Here is a 23940-nt window from a genome sequence, read left to right on the forward strand (position 1 = left end):
TTCTGATTTATTAGGAAGTCCACAAAAGTAATCATACAATTTTGTAAATATTTCTCATATGGAAACTATAAATATAAATTGCAGCATTCAGCTTTAAAAAAACCAAAAAACCTAAATTTAGATTACTTTCAAATTCATTTCACGAATCCTTTCTCTTAATATATACGGTTTCATGTTTCTTCAAACATTTGTGTTTGAAATATGTAAGGATTCATTCAGTCCAATATTTAGTATCATTTAGTTCTAATTTCGTATCTTTCAATTAACTCTTATTATCAGAGTGGTTGTTCTGAAGATTATCTCTGAAGCTGAAATATCAAGAAAAGACAGACCTTTCAGTCAAATTACGTTAACAGAGAGAACAGATTGGTTGAGTGGTTGTAAGTTCTAGATCAGACGCTGGGAGTCCATGAGTCATAGACCTCCCTTATCCCAGGAAGCCAGCTGGTTGACTGTGGCCAGATGCTCTCACATAGCCCTAGAGAAAAGGTACTGGCAAACCACTTTTGAAAACGTTGCCACGAAAATTGTGCAGATTTGTTCTTGGTGTCACCTGGAGTCTGGGTCACAACAAAAATCTTAATAGAGATCGTCTCAATCACATAAATGAACAAACAACTGTTCTAAAGTAAGGTAATATGCATGAAAGTGGGAAGTGGTTACACAGGATTGTACCCTATGTCTGCTTTTTCTCTTTCCAGTTGATTTTTTTTTAAGGTAAATGAACAGTTCATACTTCTTTAAAATGACATAATCTCAGACCAACAAATCTTGAAAAAGCAGCTTTGATCTTCTTGTTTCTGATGCTATAGATTAATGGATTCAACATGGATGGAATAATGGAATACATAATTGTAATTATGAAGTCAGGATATGATGGACTGTCAGATATGGGCCTTAAGTAAGCAAAGCAACCAGTAAACATGAATAGGGAGAAGACGATAAGGTGTGGTAGACAAGTGGAAAAGGCCTTTTTCCTTCCTTGAACAGAAGGAATTCTCAGTACAGCAGAGAAGATCTGCACGTAGGTAACAATAACAAAGACAAAACAACCAATTCCTAAAGTAGAATTGAACATTACAATACCAATTTCAGCTCCATATAAACCAGGGCAGGCAATCTTAAGTAAATATGGAACTTTGCAGTAGAACTGATTGATAATATTAGAGCAGAAAGGAATAGTGAATGTTGCAGTAGTGTGTAATATAGCATTGACAAAGCTGGCAGTCCATGCACTGCCAATCATTTTGGTACAGGCCTTCCTGTTCATTATCATTTCATATCGTAATGGATTACAAATGGCAATATATCGATCATACGCCATGACAGTAAGGAGGGAAACATCACAGGTCAGGAAGAAGAAAAAGAATAGAAACTGAGCAACACATCCAGAATAGGAAATATACTTAATATTGGTAAGAAAATTTAAAACAGCAATAGGGATAATGACTGAAACTGAACCAATGTCCTGCATGGCTAAATTCATCATGAAGAAGTATATGGGAGTGTGAAGGTGGTGGTCAAAGACAACAGCAGTGATGATGAGGAGGTTCCCAGTTACTGTCATTAAATAAAGTGTCAGGAATAAAGATAAGTAAATGATTTGTACCTCCCCAAGTTTTGAGAAATCCAAGAGAAGAAACACAGTTGTGTCATTATCCATTCCTAATTGTGCTACCCTTAAAGGAAAGAGGGGACGTGGTGGTGCTCAGGGTTTAACCACTGAGCTGCTGAGCTTTCCAATCGGTAGGTCAGCAGTACAAATCCACTTTACAGGGTGATCTCCCGTTTCTAGTCCCAGCTCCTGCCAACCTAGCAATTCGAAAACATGCAAATGTGAGTAGACTAAAAGGTACCACTTTGGCGGGCAGGTAACGGCGTGCCATGTAGTCATGCCGGCCATATGACCACAGAAGTGTCTACGGACAAAAGCCGGCTCTTTGGCTTTGAAACGGAGATGACCACCACCCCCTAGAGTCGGACACGACTAGACTTAATGTGAAGTGAAACCTAAAGGAAAAAGGAACAGTTAATCTATTTCCTATTAAGGACAGTTTGGGGTCTTTTGAACAATAACTGACCAACCTTCAATGACCATTACATTAAACCTTGATCATCCAACATTCGGAGTAACCACACTGCATTTTGATCTGTCAATTATATTACTTATTTTAATTTCAGTGTGGTAAGTCTCAGGCCTTAAGGCATTATTTTGTATCTTGGACTTGGAGATATTTGAGAATGCATTTTAGAATTTAAGGTATTTCCTTTGGTACTCATGCATAAAGTCTGACCAGATTCAAATGTTTTGGTTTAGTTGTTGAGTTGATGAGAGACAAATTGATTCAGATGAAAGCAGCCAAATTCAATCAAGTCCCTTCAGTTTGAAGTGATGGAGATACTAGAGCCACTTTGGAAAAGTCAAAGCTTTTTAATCATTGAAATTGAATAAATGACTCAAGTCAATCTAGATAGTGACTTTGGCTTAGAAAGGGAATGAAAATGCTTTTGAAGAAAAAGTTCATACTGAATATTTACAATAAGTTTTTAAGGACATATTAAAAATGAAAATGAGGACATAAAAAGAAACAACCTGAACATAGATTAATGAAGATAAGGTAACCCTCGAAAACGCAGCTGATCCTTTGACTTTAACATCAGTGGATTTCACTCAGTCGAGACAGGAAAGCTTCAGCTGAGCAAGTAAAGAATGTTTGTACAGAAATGGGGTGGGGCCTGTGGAGGGGAAACAATAGCGAAAGGTCTTGTTTGTTGCTGGGGTTAGCAAACTTTTTTTTTTACTGAATAGAAGCTGTTTTTGAAAGGTGGGAGTCAGAATGGAAAAATTAATCATGCAAATTCAATTGAAGTATGCTTTGTTTATAAGTGATTTGACACATACACACACACATATATACATATACATATATATTTTCCATCTTTTGCAAGTGGTTTGCAGCGTTGGTGCTCCCTACTAGAAAACATTAGGAAATTGTGTTGCTATTCCACCATTCTTGTGTAAAAATTGATTTTAGAGTATGGTTTATAGATTCAATGGAAGAAGAAACATATACCTAGTTCTCCAATCATGTTTGGAGATTGTGTGATTGATTATGTTTCATGAAGTCCATTCATATTCGCTCTTAGTAAAAATGCAGATAGATGTTTTCTAGGGTGATCGATCCCTAACCTGGTCCTTCAGGTGTCAGAGGTAATTGAGTCCATCCATCCTGTTGCTGGTCATTCTCTTCTTCTGCTTCCTTCCACTTTCTCCAGCACTATAGAATTCTTCAGAAAGCCATATCTTTGCATAATGTGTCCAAAATATGATAATCGGAGCCCAGTCATTTGTGCCTAAACTAAGAACTCTCAGCTGATTTTTTTCAGTGATGCAATGTTTGTTTTTCTCCAGACTATGAGTTGGCCAGGCAGAGCTATAATCAAAAACCACTCTTTATTAATACAACTATTTACAATAATAAGTCAATGTGATTAATGAAGTGGGCTGATTCTGATTAAGACCATCTGGGCAACATCGGGAGAATCAGCAAGGTTGCAGGTGAAGGCTGTGGCAGGACTGCTAGGCAGGATTCACTGACTGGAACTGTAGTGCCAGATGAATCTCGGACACGTGGCAAGGCTGGAACTGGGGATGAGTGTTTGTGGTCTGAAACACCGCTCGAACCGAGCTGACACTTGGAGGCTAGGCAAGACCAAGCTGTGCTAGGCTTGGCACTGGAGGCAAGGCTGAACTGAACTGGATATTCCAGGCTAGACTGGCCACTGGAAGCAACACTGTACTGGGCTATAGACTCATGACAAGGCTGAGAACTCAAAACAACACTGGAATGGACTGGAGACCTGGGACTAGGCTGGGAACTTGATGCATGACTGGGCTGTAGACTCTGGACTAGATTGAGAGCTGGGAACACAACTGGACTGGACTGCTGATCCTGGGCAAAGCGGATGACCAAGATGGGCCTGAAGTTCATGGACAAGACTGGGCACTTAAATCATGACTAGACTGGACTAGAGATCCTGCGCAAGGCTGGAAGCTCGAAACATGATGAACCTGGACTGGAGATTCTGGGCAGGTCTGAGAGCTAGGAGTACAATGAAACTGGACTGGAAATCCTGAACTAGGCTGAGAGCTTGGAGCAAGTCCAGGAACACAATTAGAATGTGTGGAATGGTGGCAGCAAGGTCTGGAACTGGTCATAAGGCTGAGGTTACTAGAATTGGCTGGGAAAGGATCCTCTGTGACAGCATGTGCAGGATTCAGGTCCTCCATGATTGGAAAAGCAGGCACTGATTCCCCTCCAGCTACAGATGAGGTTTCCAGCATCGGTAAGGACTCTTCTGCTGAGGCTGTGAGCTCAAAGGACTGGTTGCCTCCAGCAGCTTGCTCTTCACACATCTGCCTTTTATGCTGAACCCTTCCATGCCTTTTCTCTTCAGCAGCCAATTGGCCTGCTTTCTGATTCGCACACTTTTCTGCACACTTTTCCTGTGCGCTGATTGGAGAATTCAAATCCTCCTCCAAAGCCTGGCCAATCAGCGTCTGTAACTGCTCCTGTGCTGCTGAGTCACTTCTGGGTTTTGCTTTCCCAGGGTCTGCCTGTTAGGTTTCTATTTCCCGCTCTGATTTCAGAAAGAGTTTCATTTTCTGAGTCAGAGGCCAGCTGAAACCTCACTGTTTTCTTGGCTATCCATGGTATTCTCAGATTTCTTCTCCAACACTAAAGTGGGAAAAAAAAAATGTCAGTACTCCTTCTATCGTGCTCTTCCAAGTCCATACTTGTTACATGAAGTTCACAGGGAAAACCATTGCCTGCGCATTTCTGATCTTTGCAGGTGTAGACACATCACAGCATCTGAATAAGTTTTTCAAGCCTTTCATTGCTACTTTACCAAGTACTAGTTTATGGTATATTTCTTGATTGATGAATCCTGCACTGTTGATAGCTTCTTCTTTTTAGGATCAACTATTTACCACTTCAGCATTTTCACGGTCAATTCTAAACCTGGTTGCTGTTCATGTTGCCATTGGTTTGGTACTCATATTTTCTCTTCTTTTTTGCAATACTCATTGACTTGCATTATTAAAGGTTGCAGATGATCTGCATTTGTGGCTACCAAGGTAGTGATCAGCATATTGCTGGTTATTGAAGATTCTTCCTACAGTTTTAAAGCCATACTTCTTTTCCATTTTCCCTCAACATATATTCCAAAAGGAAATCTGTTACCTCTCAATTTTGAAAAAGGACTTTTTTTAATTAATAAAAAATGACAGAATATATTTCACTTTTGCATAGATTTCATAATAGTTTAACAAAAGTGTGTTTAAAATATGAGTAATTTGTTATATCATTAAATGAATATGTGGTATATAGAAGTGATTTACATCAATTTGGTATGTTAATTCTTGGGAGTTGTTTGCTTCTTCATTATTTCTATTCATTTTTATTTCGCCTCTTAATAAGTAATTAATTTGTTGGATGTATGTATATAATCGCCTATTTGAAATTCTCTTTTTGTATATGGATTTCTCTATATTTCTTTTTTCTTTGTTAAATGAATAAAAAGAGAGAGACAGAGACAGAGAGAGCAACAGTGGGAGAGAGAAGCAGGCAGGTAGAAGGCAGCGAGTTCCTCTAACCAACCTGATCTCATCGTTATGCTTTTAATAAAGCCATACGGATTCGATCCTGACCTTGGCTTCATCTCCCTAGAATTACATTTGGAAGAAAAAGGTAAGGGACTTGTTAGATATTATTGTACCAGGTTTTCTCTATTTCCCTTTTAGAAATCTTTCAAAAATGACCCATTCTGTAATGTCTGAATGAGTCCTGAGATCATGTTTACTTAGAAATGTGAGGCACTAATATTATTGGGAAGACAAACTACCATTCATGCATCTCAAGTGCAGGGAAAGATGGCCTGATACTGCATTCACACATCACAAAATAAGTTGAATGATAGATTAAACCACCCCAGCAAGTTGTATACAAAGGTCTGTATGATCTCTTTACCCTTGTCTTTACCACCCTTGGTGTTTCTCTGAATTAAAATGTCATCCTTCCGTTTTTTTAAAGAGACTGTTTTAATAGAAGAAGATAAACTTTTCTTATAAAGGGTGGGTTGGACAGGTTTATTTGATGCTTCAAAAAGTTTTAATTATGTTGATTCATAAACATACGAATTAACGCCTCAGTAAAGAGGGATGGTGAACAGTTAATTTTTAATTGGTTTCTCATTTGTCCCGCCATAGGTTTAAGATTTATTAGGAACTCCACATCAATATTCAGATCCTTTTTTAAACATCTCTCATATGGAATTCTCATATAAAAATTATAATATTTTTTTCCCTAAGGCAAACAAAGAAGATTATTTACTGTCAAATACATTTAATCAACACTTTCTCATAATAAATACATTGTTTAGAGATTTTCGATACTACATCTGTACTGTAAATGCAAAAGTTCCATTCAATTCAGTAGTCCATATCCATTAATTCTAATGACATATCTGTTATCTAGCTCTTTTTCACAGAGCTTCTGTTGTGATAATTATCTCTGAAGCTGAAACATCAGGCAAAATATCAGGCAAAATATATACATTTCTTCAAGGTATTCTAACAGAGAGAATCAGTGTGGTCTAGTGGTTAAGTCAAAGGAATTTGAGAAAAAGAGTCTTTGTCTTGCCCTACCCAGCTGGGTGTCTTTGCAGCAAACTTTTTCTCTCAGCCATTTCTAAAATGTTGGCAAGAAAATTGTACAGACATGTCCCTATAGTCTTCAAGAATCAGAGCTGGCTCAATACACCATAACAACCTCCATCTTGACACAGATGAGCCCAATCTCATAAAGGAATAAAATGAAATTTCCAAATTAATGTACTGGAAGGTTGGAGATGGTTACATAAGTATTGATACCCTATGTCTGTCTTTTTACTTTCTTGTTGAAATTTAAAAATAGGAAGACACAGAACTCATTCTCCTTCAAAAGCAATAACTTCTGACCAAAAAGTCGTGAAAGAGAACTTTTGATGTCTTTGTTTCTCATGCCGTAGATTAATGGATTCAACACAGGCGGGATAATGGAATATGTTATTGTTATAATGAAGTCAAGGTATGATGGACTGTCAGCTACAGGTTTTAGGTAACCAAAGCAACCAGTGAACATGAATAGGGAGAAGACAATGAGGTGTGGCAGGCAAGTAGAGGAGGCCTTTTTCCTTCCTTGAACTGAAGGAATTCTCAGTACAGCAGAGAAGATGTGCACGTAAGTGAGAATGACAAAGGAAAAACAACTTAATGCTAATATAGCACTGAAGATTAGAACTCCAGTTTCAGTTACATATAAATCAGAACAGGCAATCTTAGCTATATGTGGCATTTCACAAAAGAATTGGTTGATAACATTAGAGCAGAAAGGAGTAATAAAAGTGACAATAGTGTGTAATGAAGCATTGAGAAGGCTGGCAGTCCATACACTACCCATCATTTTTATGCAAGCCTTCCTGTTCATTATCATCTCATACTGTAAAGGACTACAAATGGCAATATACCGATCATAAGCCATGACTGTAAGGAGGGAAACATCACAGCCTATGAAAAAGATGAAGAAGAGGACTTGGCCAACACATCCAGAATGAGAAATAGTCCTTATATTCATAAGAGAATTAAAAACAGTTTTGGGAATAATGACTGAGACTGAACCAATGTCTTGCATGGCTAAATTCATCAGGAAGAAGTACATGGGGGTGTGAAGGTGGTGGTCAGAAACAACAGCAGCGATGATGACAAGGTTGCCTGTTACCGTCATTAAAAACAGGGTCAGTAGTAAAGCTATGTGCATGACCTGTATCTCCCTAATCTTTGAGAATTCCCACAGAAGAAACTCAGATGTGTCATTATCCATTCTTAATAATAAGACCCCTAGAAGAAAAAGGAAAAAGAAGTGTTTATTTTTTTTTTCTATTCAATACACTTTGGAGTGATATGGAGAGTACTCGATAAGCCTTTAGTGAGCATTATATGAAAATTGGTTCTCCACATTTATTAAAACATTCTGAAATCTTAGATGACTCACCCCAATTTATGCAAACCCAACTCTGGAATCTCATCTCTCTCTATTAGGCAGTCAAAGTCCAGTATGGGTTATCAGAAATAACAACATAAATGTTACAAATTATATCTGTTGCACGCAATCTGAATCCCTCCTGTCCATTTAAATGAATCCCCCTATATCCTTTCTTCAAATAATCAAAGTTCATCCCCACGTTAAAAAGAATTAAATATTAACAGAAATAAGCATCAACATCCAGTCCAAATCAAGAAGTTGTTAAATATCCCCCCCAAATCCATCTGAGCCCTTAATCCATTTCAAACTTTCTAAAACCAGCAATAATTGTCCCTTTGCTGTATATTCAAAAAAATACAAAATGTTGCATTTAGTTAAACTTATTTTTTTAAAGGTTTGAAGGAATCTTACCTGGTGATTTCACCAAAATTTGCCAGTCTAAAGGTTCTCAATCTTTAAAGAAAGAGAAAAGGGGGAAAAAAGGGTTGGACTGAGACTCCATATAGGCAACATTAGTGGCTGTAAGCACAATGGAATCCCGCAGCACCCAGCTGAGTACAAGCCAAATGTAAAAACACAGTTCCTGCCTTCTGCTCACAAAAAGAACAGCAGTTTCAGAGTACATGTTGGTAATCTGAAAATCTCTCTTGAGCTCCAGAGAGATTTCAGTATCCCAAATCCTGCTTTCTGGCACCGTTTCGGCCACAATGTATTACTGCTTTTAGAACATCAGTTTGCCATGATGGATCACCCACCCTCCCTTCCTTCTTCCATCTCTCTTTTGTTTTTGTTTTTTTCAAACTGTTTCTTCATCTTTAACTGGCACAATTCAGGCAGGTATAATATGCTATCATTATTTGTTGAAATCAATTCAATGTACCGTAATGCACAAATTGTTATAGTCATAGAACAGGCTTTGAATTTTCACAGGAATAACTCCAGAGTTTTGTTAGGCCAACTCAGAATTACCAACTCTGTTCAACTCCTTTATTTGTCACAGAAACCTTGTATTTGTGTCAGGATTAGCCACATATAATTATTTTGGCAAGCGTAGATGGAGATAATTGGGTTTTTTTCCCGATTTTTTTAAGCCATCATTTTAAAGTTTCTTGATAAATGGCCCACAATGAACTGTAAAATTTAAATTAAAGCTTTTTTTAATCCTTTGAATGATTTTCGCATTTCTAGCTTGTTCTACCTGAAATGAGGATTGTGAAGAATGTTTTCAAATACAATCATTAAACTGTATTTGACAACTTAATTTGAATTAAGAACTCTATCAATAAGGTCACCTTGTTTAGAAAGTGAACAAAAATATATTCAAAGAGTCTATTTTAAATACTGGCATAGCCCTAAGTTTCAAAGATATAGTAAAAGTGAAACTGAGGGCAGATTTCTGGTGATTAAAGAAAAATAACTTGAAATTAAATTACATCAAGCCATAGTAAACCTTCATACTGAGTGAAATCTGTCTTTAACCTGAAGAAGTCAAGTTTCTCTATAGGCAGCTAATGCATACAATCTATATTTTGTTGGAATTGTAGTTGAAAAGGAAAGGGAAGACTTATGACTGTTTATAGGAAGCAAGGGAGAGTTAATGGAGAGATAATTCAAAATACAAAATCTGAATGACTCACCACGTTTATCCAAGTTTATTCATGCCGATTTCTCTATATTTTTCTTACTGTCCTTCTGTAACCATCAGTCAGTTATTATGCTGTGCTGCATTTCCAAGATACTTTATCATATTTTTCTTGCCATTTCCCCAAAGATCTTTTTTATAAAACCTTTCTCCTTTGATAGTATAAAAAAGCTACTGTGGAATGGATTAAAAAAAAATAGCAACAAAAAGTTCTTAAATCATTACCCAGGTGTCTTTATTATTATAATGAGGGGAAGGGAGAGAGAGAGGGAGAGAGAATTTGCAGGCTCAATAATGAATAAAACATGATGAGCAGTAAATCTGACTTTATTAGTTTTTAGGTAATGAAAATCTAAGCTGTCTCACTTTTATAAGATTTTATTTTTAGATGAAGGACACTGTGTTATCAACTCATTCTATTATTTATTTAGGTTTTATGGGGTAGGAGGCTCAACTTAGAAACTCAGATGTATCATTATCCATTCTTAATAAGAAGAAAATGCACTAAGGGTTATCAGAAATAACAACATAATGCAACCATGTGGTGCCCTCTAGTTTCCAAACTTCAGAGTTGTGTAACTGGTTTCAGAGTGTAACAAAAACAATTTTCCCCTGGGAAGGGATCCTTTCAATCAAATTCAAAGTCTTAAATCAAGTCCATCTGAGCCCTTAATCCATTTAAAACTTTCTAAAACCAACAGGAATCATCCTTTTGCTGTATATTCCAAAAAAATAAATAAAAACTTTTGAATTTAATTAAACTTAAAAAAAAAAAAAGGATTGAAGGAATCTTACCCAGTGATTTCACCAAAATTTGCCAGTCTGAATGTTCTTGATCTTTAAAGAAAGACAAAGGGGAAAATTTTAAGTTTAAGTGATTAAGAGATGAGCCCAGTCGAACTCAGAGTCCATATAGGCAAGATTAGTGGCTGTAAGGACAATGGAATCCTGCAACTCCCAGCTAATCTGAAGCCGAATGCAAAAACACAGTTCCTGCCATCCGCTTGCAAAATGAACAGCAGTTTCAGAGTACATGTGGGTAATCTGACAATCTCTCTAGAGAGATTTCAGTAGCCCAAATCCTGTCTTCAGGGCTATTACGGCCACAATGTGTTCCTCTCTTTTAGAAAATCAGTTCACCATTATGGCTCACCCACCCTCCCTCCCTTCTTCCATCTCTGTTTGTCTTTTTTTTTCGAACTGTTTCTTCATCTTTAACTGGGACAATTCAGGCAGGTATAACATGCTATGGTTATTTGTTGAAACAAATTCAATGTACCGTAATGCACAAATTTTTATATTCATAGACAAGGCTTTGAATTTTTAAAGGAATAACTCTAGAGTTATGTATTTGAGTTTTGTTAGCCCAACTCAGAATTGCCAACTCTGCTCAACTCCTTTCTTTAAATGCTATAGAGATATCTTATTTGTGTCAGGATTAGCCACATTTAAATATTTTGGCAAATGTAGATTGAGATAATTGTTTTTGTTTCATTATTTTTAAGTCATCATTTTCTTGATAAATGGCCCACAATGCACTGCAGTATTGGAATTATAGTGGTTCTTTTAATCCTTTGAATGACCTTCTCATCTCTATCATTGTAAAGAATGTTTTCAAATAAGAGCATTCAATTCTATCTGACAACTCAGTTTGAATTAAGAACTCTGTCAGTATGATAATGTTGTTTAGAAAGTGAACAAAAGTATATTAAAGAGTCCATTTAAAATACTGACATAGCCCTAGGTTTTAACAGTATATTAAAAATGAACCTGGGGGCATATTTGTGGTGATTAAAGGAAAATAATGAGATACCTTCACTCTCAGCCAAATCTCAGTCTTTAACGTGAAGAAGTGAGGTTTCTCTATAGGCAGCTAACACTTATGTTATATTCTGTATTTTGTTGAAATTGTAATTAGAAAGGGAAGGGAAGACTTCTGACTGTTTATAGGAAGCTAGGGAGAGTTAATGGATTGATAATTCAAAATAAAAATCAGTGAATGACTCACCATCTTTATCCATGTTTATTCATGCAGATTCTTTTATTTTTTTCTTACTGTCCTATAGCCATCAGTAAGAGATTATGCTGTGCTGCATTTCCAAGACACTTTATCTATTTTTCTTTCCATTTCCCCAAAGATCAAAAAAAAAAAAAACTGTCTCCATTGATAGTATAAAAAAAAATACTGTGGAGTGGATTAAAAAAAAAAGTGTAGCAATAAAAAGTCCTTAAATCATTGCCCAAGTATCTTTATTATTTTAATGAGGGAGAGAAAGAGAGAGAAACAGAATTTGAAGGTCAATAATGAAAAAAATTGATGAGCAGTAAATCTGACTTTATCAGTGTTTAAATAATAAAAATCTAGGCTCTCTCAATTGTATAATCTTTTATTTTTAGATTAAGGATAGTGTGTTATCAACTCCTTCTATCATTTATTTAGGGTTTATGGGCTATGAGGTTCAACTTTAGCATAATTACTCTTACTGAATATTCAGAAAATGTTGTTGCTATTCATGCAGCACATTGTACAGTTGTCCTTAGAAAATAATATGCTTTAAATCCTTCTTTAATACTGAGATGATGGTGACATGCATGTGTCTTTATCATTATAATGTGGGGAGGTGGAGAGGACAGAGAGGGAGAGAGGACTAATAGCGATATGAAGCTGTATTCTGAGTTCTTTGTCATATAAATAATCCCTAAAAAGACTTCTCAGCCCCCTTCAAACATGTTTGGTGTGTATTATCTTGAAAATCAAAGATTGAAAAATATAATATGGGTAGGAGCTGTTACCAGCCATCTTTTGGAGAGATGACAATCCCAATGGGAGGACTGAGCATGAAAATATAATGGAATCCTATTATGCTTGCAGGTGATAGAATATCTTCATCTGACTATCAGTCTGTCTACCTGTCTATCTCTTATGGTTCAAGAAATGCTTTGTGGAGTCTGTCTTCACATTACAAAATGTCAGGAAATTGTGCTGCAAACCGAATATTTGTATGAAATTGTTATTTTTTGTTAGGCCTAGTTGACTTCAGCAGAATAAGAAACATCGGTTTAGTTTTCCCACAAATATTGGACTGTCTCCCAAACTGAAGAAATGTGAAGGAAGCCTATTAGATCTGTATCAAAAATTTCAACAGATCTTAGACAGTTACTGATTTATTGAATTCCACTGCATTTATATAGTATCAAAATCAGTAAAACATGCTTCCTTGGTGATGCAGTGGGAATAGTGCTTCATTAAAATACTTTGGCCACATAATGAGAAGGCAGGACACCCTGGAGAACAGGATGATGCTAGGGAAAGTGGAGGGCAGAAGGAAGAGGGGCCGACCATGGGCAAGATGGATAGATGATATTCTAGAGGTGATGGACTCGTCCTTGGGTGAGCTGGGGGTGGTGACGACTGACAGGAAGCTCTCGTGTGGCCTGGTCCATGAAGTCACGAAGAGTTGGAAGTAACTGAATGTATAAACAACAAAAAACATACATGGTTTTGAAATGTGCTAAAGTTGTTCTGTTCTGGGAAGGAGTACTTGGATATCTTACTTGATTTGAGATTTTTTCTTTAATCTTTACAGACATCCATATTATTTTGAACTATGTATTTAATACAGGGAAACTGACAGCTGCCTAGAAGAAATAGATGCTCTGAACTCTTCTTACCATCAAGAAACTATGACTTCAACCTAGGAAATATACATTTATGATCCCAGTTACCTAATGAACTGATGACATGATGTTACTTGAGAGTTGGCCACAGATGTAGTTTACGGATGGACAGTTTCAATGAAATATGGTAATCCTTTATTGAAACTGACGTTTAAAACATTATATACATATATAAAGTACATGTTCACACATACACACACACACACACACTTCTTTGCCTTTCTAACCTTTCTCTATTTGATTCTACTTATTTGATTAATTAAAGAAAGGCATTTTAAAAAGTATTCAAGATTTTTGGGCTAGTCTGCTTTCCTTCTTATTTAGATGCTATTTTCCTGCACTGTCTTCTGACTTCAAAAGAGAAATATATAATCTTCTCTACGTGTCTTTGATCTTAAGAAGAAGATATAACCAGGGAAAAGGGTACATATATAAGGAAGTAGTATTGATTGTTGCCTTAATTCACTTCTTTTTAAAAGAAAATGTGTTAATAGATGTTTATTAAAATCTATTTTGATGGCTGACAATGAACAAAGAGGTATATTTAAACCTCTAGACTTGGAGAGTTAAAGCCCCTAAAAAGGCAGGTTGAAAACGAGTTGGTTATTCCCACTGGAGCCAAAATACAAATCATGATAAATTGATAAATGTTAAAATATTTACAGTTGTGTGTGTGGGGTGTGTGTGTGTATGCAGTATATACATACAAACATACATACATGCATGGGAATCCTTTTACCTTTGAAGCAGCCTTGAATAGGCAGCATTTTACTGGCTGAATTTCTTCTTTTGGAATATGCAAAGAATTGGGAATCACATATTCAAATAAATCCATATTTTTGCCCCATTTTTTTTCCAGAAATCTCTGAAAATTACAGTATTCTTTTTTTTCCCTGCAACTCTAATAGAGTTTTCTATATATTTAAAAATCATTAATTGACTGCTGTCTTTCCATCCTCGCCAAAAATCATCATATGTGTACATGCACTGTAGTAAAGGTAAAGGTTTCCCTTGACGTAAAGTCCAGTCATGTCCGACTCTAGGGGGTGGTGCTCATCTCCGTTTCTAAGCCTTAGAGCCGGCCTTGTCATAGACACTTTCGGGTCATGTGGCCAGCATGATGACTCGGAACGCCGTTACCTTCCCGCCGAAGCGGTACCTATTGATCTACTCACATTTGCATGTTTTCAAACATGTACTGTATGTGTATACAAATATGCAAACAAGGAAATGGAATCTTAGTATTGCCTTTAAAAAGTTCTAAAGGCTCCCAGTGCAGAAATCTGTACAGAAATCTGACAGTCTTCATTTGTATAATGAAGGGAAAGTGAATCCAGTTCCACTGACATTTATTTTAAACTGTGGCATCTATCAGTTTCCCCATGCTAATCAATGAGAAAAACTTTCAGATTTAACCAAAGCCATATTTCCAAGATGAAATACTTCATGCCTAATATGAATTGAATCAAATATTCTACTTTTTAAGTCCTAAAATGTTAATAGAACCAAACATTTCCCTATTCTCTGTATATATAAATATAATTACAGGCTAATTAGCAACCCCTAATGTTTAGTTTTTGAAATTCATTAACTGACACTATTTGTCTATATTTTCGATTGCTGTTCAGCATCTTTTCACATATCCTGAAAAAAAATAAAAAAAAAAATAACGAAATATACTGTTTATTTTCTGAAGATAGGCTTTCCAAAGTTTAAGCAAGGAAAAACTGGTCTACCTTGGAAGCGGCATCTAGCCAATCTGGGGTTATACAAAAAACTAACATGACCATTTGACCATTTATACGTAGACGGTAGACCAAATATAAGCTCCTACAGACCCTGTAACATCTTTTAAGTTAAATAAAAATTTCAAAAATAACAGTAAAATCAAAATTTGAATATCTTGACACCAATTATATTTATATAAATATCACTTTTGGTTCATTATGCTTCATTTTACTGCATTTTGAAACTAAAAAGTTGGCAAAAGAAATGAAGATAAATCTCTTATATATTATGGGGCCCTATGCAGTGCCAATAAATATATATGTGCCCAGGGAATACAAAGGTCTTAACACAGACCTGCATGAATTTACCTAGAATTACATGACTTACATGATACTTCCCATGTCAGTTGGGGTAATGAAAGAAGGTATCAACAAGGCACCTCTGAACATGTTGCCAAGAAAACTGTGGGGACTTGTACCATACTCACCAGGAGACAGTGTTGGCTCAATGAACCAGAGCACCCTCAGTCTTAGCAGAGATGAAATCAATCTCATCAATGAATAAAATAAACCTTTTAACCTAAGGTACTGTCCTGACTACCAGGAAACACACTGAGACAATGACTTGGTCTCTAATATTTATTACTAGTACTTAACAAGAATCCTAACAAACTGAGGAAGCGTGGGAAAACCCAGCCATATAATCCCCAAAGGTTAAGGCGGTCCCGATCTGTGTCTCTTTGAATGGCTGAACAGTTCCTCAGTGCTACACATGCGCTTAACAGTCTGGGTGGGAGCCCCCTGCTCGCCATCCTTACTCATGACAGGTACGGTTCATGCTAATGGGGGATGGTTAAATAAAATCTGCATCATATGTCTGTTTTCCTCTTCCCTGTTCAAATGCAAAACTAGGCTGCTACACAATTCATACATCTTTAAAACAAAATGAACTCTGACTAAAAATTCTTGAAAGAGAAGTTTTGATGTCTTTGTTTCTCATGCTGTAGATTAATGGATTCAACATAGGTGGAAGAATGGAATATAATATTGTTATTATGAAGTCAAGGTGTGGTGGACCATCAGATATGGGCTTTAGGTAAGCAAAGCAACCAGTAAACATGAATAGGGAGAAGAAAATGAGGTGTGGTAGGCAAGTAGAGAAACCGAAGGGATTCTCAGCACAGCAGAGAAGACGTGCATATAAGTGACAATGACAAAAGCAAAGCAACCAAACCCTAAAATAGTATTGAAGATCAGAACTCCAATTTCAGTTATATATAAACCAGAACAGGCAATCTTAAGTAGATATTGGATTTCACAGAAGAACTGGTTAATAATATTGGAGCAGAAGGGAGTATGAAAAGTGACAATAGTGTGTAATGAAGCATTGAGAAGGCTGACAATCCATACACTACCCATCATTTTCATGCAAGCCTTCCCGTTCATTATCATTTCATACTGTAGAGGATTACAAATGGCAACATACCGATCATAGGCCATTACAGTAAGGAGGGGAATATCAGAACCCAGGAAAGAGACAAACAACAGGACTTGAGCAATACATCCAGAATAAGAAATATATCTGATATTGGTAAGAGAATTAATAACAGCTTTGGGGATAATGGTTGCATTGCTAAGTTCATCCAGAATAAGAAATCGTCCTTATATTCATAAGAGAATTAATAACAGCTTTGGTGAGAATGACTGAAACACAACCAATATCTTGCATTGCTAAGTTCATCAGGAGGAAGTACATGGGGGTGTGAAGATGGTCAAAAATAATAGCAGAGATGTTGAGAAGGTTCCCTGTTACTGTCATTAAATACATTATCAGTAATAAAGCTGCATGCGTAATCTGCAACTCCCAAGTCTTTGAGAATTCCAACAGAAGAAAGTCAGATGTTTCATGATTCATTGTTAATAATGACACCCCTAGAAGAAAAAGGAGAATTGTTAAAATATTTCATTTTCAGTACTGTTTGGAGTGATTTATACAGTGATGGATGAACCTTTAGTAAAGATTACATTAAAACTGAATTCCCCAAATTTATGGAAAACAATCTGAGCAACAGAACTACATCCTTCTGTTTGCTTAATAGCAGTTTCTAAGTTTTCATTAGTTGGAGCTTAAAACAAACAGATTTTTTCCCCCTTCAAGTTAGATAAAAGCTGCAGGAAGTTAAATTTGTGTCCAAGTATATTCAACCTTGTCAATATGATATAATTAATGTTGCTATCTCTCTCTCTCCCCCTCTGTCTTTCTCTTTTATTTCCAGAAGTTTCTTTATCTTGAACTGGCACAGTGAATTTTGTAAATTCACCCAAATTGGAATTAAAATCTCTGCTAAGAAACTTTCTTTTCTTTAATAGTTTTAGAAACATCGTATTCATTAGTCACATTCAATCATTCTGGGAAGTGTGGATGGCAATACTTGGTTTTTGCATGACACACCTAGAAGAAAAAGGATAATTGCTAAAATATTTCCTATTCAGTACAGTTTGGAGGGATTTATAAATTGATAGATGAACCTTTAGCAAAGATTAAGTTAAAACTGAGTTCTAGAAAATTATGTAAAACAATCTGAACAGCATTATATCCTTCTATTTGCTTAAAGTTCAGTGTGGTGACCCTTGGAGATTTGAAGCCACTATCAAATGAATATTGAATATTGGCACAGCCAGTTTTAAGGATATATGAAAAGTAAAAATGATGCCATATTTGAAGGAATTAAAGGAACAAACTTGAATTACATGAAGGCCTTTTAGAACAAATCTCAGCCAAACCTCAGCCTTTAACCTGAAGCAGTGAAGAAAGTCTGAACAATAAGTGAAGGTGGGTGTGGGAGCTTTGGGAAAAGATATTGCTTTCTCCTAAAAATAAATGTTTTGATGTTCAGCTCTTCTCATTCTTACTTTATGATACACAAATCTGAGCTCATTTGAGCTTTATAAAATTAAAAGTATTTGATAGACTCAAATGAATATTTCTAACATGATTCAATTATTGATTGCATTGCCTACAGAACAATCAAACTAAACCATGCAAATCTAGTCAGAACAAGTCACTTTGAACCTTTTCAGATATCGAAGGTGTATACAAGCAGAAGGATTTGGAATTACAACTTCTGTTTAACAAGTCAAATTGCACTAGTAAATCAAACTGGATAGCTAATATGATTCTCAGTTTAAATGAATTTGCATTTGGAGAGAATCTCCAAGATAAATATTTGTTCTGCATACTTAAATGGCCATGGAGTGCATATTTAAGAAGCAATAGGAAAATGTCCTGTAATTATTTTAAAAGAGGAAATGCTAAATCTCCCTAAATGATAGAGAATAACCTCAGCCTTTAACTTCACAGAATTACATTTACCCCAGTTAGTGTAATTTTGATCTAAATCAAGCAGCAATCTCTTCTTAAGTACCTGGGAATTACCTTTGGGGAGATCCCTTTGTTTTATGTTTGGTTGTAGATCATCTTAATGTATTAATACGTTTTAGTGCTATTTCTTTTCATCTCTTCCGAAAGAACATTGCCCGAACATTGCTCCCCTGGCAGCAGAGAACAGCCACTGTGAATTGGAAGTTTTTTCCTTCCTCCCTAGGACCACGTTATTTTAGATGAAGAGTTCTTTAGAGAAAAAAAGGCTGATGTTATATATCTGGATATTCAGTAGTAGGAGAGAATCTATTTTGTGGGGCACTAAATTTGGCTGTTCTTTTTAACCTAATGAGGATCTCAAATCTTTCCATGGTATTGTGTTTTCTTAGAAATTTGAAGATGCCTGACTTGAATACAGTGCTGGAATGTTCAACATCATTATTGGTGTTTTAAAATCTGGAGGGTGGTGTTGCTCTTTGTGCAGAATAATGTACCCATCAGCAACTAAAAGCCTAAGGTGGACGGAGGATAACTATATTTTAAATATGGCAGAGGACAACTATATTCCATAGTGATTGTACATACAGAGAACTGTAAGGAACACACGTACCCATATTTGTCAGATTTCTGAGTGACCTTGTATTTTGGGGATTTGTAAACTCTTGCTTATTTGGAGCTGCACTAACCATTTTTTGGGGGAGTGAGAGTAGCACAAGTTGACAATGAGCATTCAGTGGCATCATCATTATAACAATATAAGAGATGATGATGACGATGATGATGATGATGATGATGATCCTTGTAAACCATTAAATATCCCTCAATTCAATAGTATGACAAACATTTGCTTTCTGATATACTTCTTAGAATACTTTTAGACCTACTTATTCTGCAAATACAATAGGAAAATTTGGATTTTGTGGTTGCATAAAATTATATTTTAGGAACCCCGTGATAAATGTTAAGGCCAACAATGTCTTCCAGGCATATGTAGAAATGAAGACAGGAAGATCCCATGAAAATATGAAAGAGCCTTGTGAATTGGGGTGGAGATGCAATGTAGAAACACAGAGCTCACTACGTGAAAAAATATTATGGCAGCCTCTCGTTATTCTTTCCTATCAAAGCAGGGATTAGTAGGAGAAGAAGTGGAACAAAGTCCCTATTTCCCCCTTGGATTGCAGGCTATATGATTTCTGAAGGGGTTAAAATATTCTTATCGCATTCCTGTTGCCAAGCTGCCTCATGCAGAGGCAATAGATGCATGTATCTAAAATAAAAAAATAAAAAATGCTTAAATATAAATATATATATATAATCCAAGATGGAGATGTTAAAAGTTCTTAAGTTGGATTCATTTCATTCATGGGAGTCTCTTCAGGGTGCTAACCAAATCTGAGATTGATTACTCCTCCTCATACCCCAAGCGAGATGGCAGAGCCAGGTCTTCACCTCTTTTCAGGGTGAAGAGTATATATGAGTAGGTATGGTGGGAGACAGGGGGAAGGGCACTTTAGGGGATGGCGCCCTCACTCTCTTTGATCAATTTCTTGTTTTAGCCCCCTGTGTTCAGCCCTGAGATCTGGTTTCCAAAGCTACAATGGCTCTAGACTCTGGCTGACGCTGCCTATGCTAGTCTAGTCAGCTTTAAAAGTCCCCTTCATCCATGATCTGATCATGGTCGAGAGAGCCAACATGGCCTGCATCACCGAATCTTGGTTGGGCACTGAGGAAGGGTTCCCCTCTCAGACATGTGCCCTCCCAGTTTTCAAGTGTGGCACCATCCTACAAAACTCAATAATTATTGGGCACTGTGAAGAATTTAGCAATGATTGGGAAATAAGACGACCATATCGTTAGCTGTCTCTTATTACTCATATTCTTTCTAACTCGTCCTGGAAACTTTGGCAATTTTTAACATCACATACTCTGAAGTGGAATTTGAGATGGTAAATTCTACATTTCATCTCAGTTCTTATATGCCCAGTCAAAGTTATGTGATTATGAGTCCAAGAAACAGTGGGCTTGTATGGAAAACAATCCACACAAATATCAATATTTATTTTTCCTGTATATATCTAATATACATCTTGCATTATATAGATTTCGCAATACAGCTGCCTTAAAAACAAACAAAAAAGACACATTTGCATAATTTAATAAACAGTAATCCACAATTTTGTCCATATATATACATTTTAACAAATTTCTTCACATGCCAGGATGATAGGTTTCATTCAATCACATTTTAATTCTGTTTATCATTTTTTTTTATTTTAGTGTAGAACTGTTACAGCTCATGTCTTGACCATTACCTCTGAAGTTGAAAAGTCACACACACAAGAGATGTGATCTTTAGTCCTAAATATCTTTAAGGAGAGGAGTGCAGGAACCTCAATAAAATAAGCTTGCAGTGTAAAAGCAATAAGTGGATGAAAGTGCACTTCACCTAATACTACTCCTTATGACAGATTTTCTTTTACTTTTTCAGTAAAATACATAAAAAGTGATCAATCAACATATGCATAGACATCATAATTTTAAAAAGTAGAGAAAATAGTTGTAATTTGTTATATCATTAATAGACTATTTCATATATTTAGGTGACTTACATCAACTTGGTAGTTAATTCTTGAGGAGTTATTTGCATCCGTGTTTTGTCATTTTTTTACTTTTAATATTTTCTGTTTGGGTATCATATCTTTATAAGTTATTAAACTGTTGGAATGTATTCATATTATTGCCTTTTTAAATTCACTTTTTGTACATTGATATTTCTGTATTTCTTTTTAAAAATGTGAATAGAATTAGAAAGGAGACAGGAGACAGACAGAATGTCTTTAACCAATGTGATCTTCTTGTCATGCTTTCACTGAAATGCATGCAGAGAACTCAGTTGATCTGGACATTGGTTTCCTCTCAAGTCTATGCTACTAGAAAAAAGTTTGGATGATAAGGAGAAATGAATAATAATAGTGATAAATAATAGTGATGATTCATGGTGATTTTGAAAATAATTTTTTTTGCAGAAATTTCATCCCTATCTTTTTAAGCATGGATTTCAAACACATTTCAAAAAGGTATTTATAATGAATGCATAATTGTATTGTCTCCCAGTCACAAAAGATCACCACATGTAGGTATAGCAATATATGCAAATATTGCAAGATTGTGATGGTTAATTTGGATTAAATTCAGTGTATTTCATTTAATATATCATTTTACAGCAGAAAACCAACATGTCAATATGTAAATATTTCCCTACCCTTTTCCCTTGAATTAATTTCTATTCCTTTAAAATATCCCTATTTCTCGGTAATTAAGATGTTTGACTGGAAGATATACAAACTATACAGGACATTATTTATACCTTTAGCATATCTGTAGTTGGTCTTTCTAAAACCCCAAAAGCTGATGCTGGATAGAAAATGAAAGTGTAGTGGAACAACTTCAGTTGGAACAGAAAATCACCGCAAAGGGCTGTTGTGGTGGTGGAAATAGGAGGCAAGAGTATTAAGTAAGTTTGCCACCTTGAGTTAAAAAAGGTGGGAATGGTAATGATAATGATAATAAATTAGACCTTGTCACCACACTTGGAGGAGAATTTTCAGCTGATTTGTTTTTTGTTCTGCTTCTACCAGTTTTATTGTGACTGTTTTATTCTCCAACATTTTATATTGAATTGTCAGGGTTCTGCAATTCAATTTTAAGGATTGGCATGCAAAATTGTAAAGTAAGTAAATAAATTCAGGAGTAGAAACTTAGTTGTGTCATTATCCATTCTTAATTGTGCTACCCTTAATGGAAAAAGGAACAGTTGATCTATTTCCTATTAAGGACAGTTTGGTGTGTCTTGAACAATAACTGATCAACTGATCAACCTTCACTGACCATTACATTAAATCTTGATCATCCAACATTCAGAGTAACACACTGCATCTTTATCTGTCAATTATCTTACTTAGTCTATTTTCAGTGTGGTAAGTCTCAGGCCTTAAGGCGTTATTTTGTATCTTGGACTTGGAGATATTTAAAATGCATTTTAGAATTTAAGGTATTTCTTTGGTACTCATGCATAAAGTCAGACCATATTCAAATGTTTTGGTTTAATTGTTGAGTTAATGAGAGTCAAATTGATTCAGAGGAAAGCATCCAAATTCAATCAAGTCCCTTCAGTTTGGAGTGATGGAGATACTAGAGTCACTTTGGAAAAGTCAAAGATTTTTAATCCTTTAAATTGAATAAATGACTCAAGTCAATCTAGATAGTGACTTTGGCTTAGAAAGGGAATGGGAATGAAAATGCTTTTGAAGAAAAAGTTCATACTGAATATTTACAATAAGGTTTTAAGGACATATTAAAAATGAAATTTAGGACATAAAAAGAAATAACCTGAACATAGATTAATGAAGATAAGGTAACCCTCGAAAACTGAGCTGATCCTTAGACTTTAATGTCACTGGATTTCATTCACTCAAGACAGGGAAATGTTCAGCTGAGCAAGTAAAGAATGTTTGTACAGAAATGGGGAGGGGGCCTCTGGAGGGGAAACAATAGCAAAAGGTCTTGTTTGTTGCTTGGTCAACATAAGAAGTATTGAGAACAGAGTCTATCTGGTGCCACCAAAAAAACATCTTCAAATTCTGTTCATTCACAAGGCATTATTGAAATGTTTATATATTAATGAAACAGATGAATATGAGGCTACAATTCATAGAAAATAAAGTAGGGACAACAAACAGTATTTAAATTAGCTTACTTTAATATGTAATGGAACTCCAATTACATTACAGCTACAATTTAATTTGATAGACATTGATACACATGTTGATAAAATTTTATATTAATGTTCTCAATATTTAAAGAATAAAAGGACCACTTGATGAATAATAGTGATGATTCATGGTGATTTTGGGGGAAAAAATTCAGAAAATTTGATCCCTATCCTTTTAAGCATGGATTTCAAAACTTTGAGGATTAGTAGAAGTATTTATAATTAATGAATAATTGAACTGTCTCCCAGTCACAAAATATCATCACACGTACGTATAGCAATAGATGCAAAGATTGCCATTTTGTGATGGCTAATCTGGATTAAATTCAGTGTATTTCATTCAAAATGCATTTTGCAGCGGAATACCAATTTATCAGTGTCAATATGGAACAATTTCCATACCCTTTTCCCTTCAATTAATTTCTATTCCTTTAGGAAATTAAGAGGTTTGGAAGGACGATATACAAACTATACAGGAATTTTTTAATACATTTAGCATATGTGTGGTTGGTCTTTCTAAAACCCCAAAAGCTGATGCTGGATAGAAAATGAAAGTGTAGTGGGACAATTTCAATTGGAAGAGAAAATCACTGCACAGGGCTGTTGCTGCTGTGGAAATAGGAGGTAAGAGTATTAAGTAAGTTTGCCAAATT

At 35.7% G+C, this 23940-nt stretch overlaps 2 protein-coding genes and 1 pseudogene across 2 annotated transcripts; all 3 read right to left on the bottom strand.

Moving 5' to 3' along the window:
- Window positions 1-730: 730 nt before the first annotated feature.
- On the bottom strand, window positions 731-1663 carry LOC134496584 (olfactory receptor 14L1-like). The gene has a single exon (XM_063302303.1). The coding sequence runs from the start codon at window positions 1661-1663 to the stop codon at window positions 731-733; it is 933 nt and encodes a 310-aa protein (XP_063158373.1).
- A 5272-nt stretch (window positions 1664-6935) lies between these two features.
- LOC134496585 (olfactory receptor 14I1-like) lies at window positions 6936-7922 on the bottom strand. Its single transcript, XM_063302304.1, has one exon. The coding sequence runs from the start codon at window positions 7920-7922 to the stop codon at window positions 6936-6938; it is 987 nt and encodes a 328-aa protein (XP_063158374.1).
- Window positions 7923-16056: 8134 nt separating this feature from the next.
- On the bottom strand, window positions 16057-17046 carry LOC134496586 (olfactory receptor 14L1-like; annotated as a pseudogene).
- Between the last annotated feature and the right edge of the window lie 6894 nt (window positions 17047-23940).

Source organism: Candoia aspera, chromosome 4 (genome assembly GCF_035149785.1).
Source record: "Candoia aspera isolate rCanAsp1 chromosome 4, rCanAsp1.hap2, whole genome shotgun sequence".
Lineage (NCBI taxonomy): Eukaryota > Metazoa > Chordata > Lepidosauria > Squamata > Boidae > Candoia > Candoia aspera.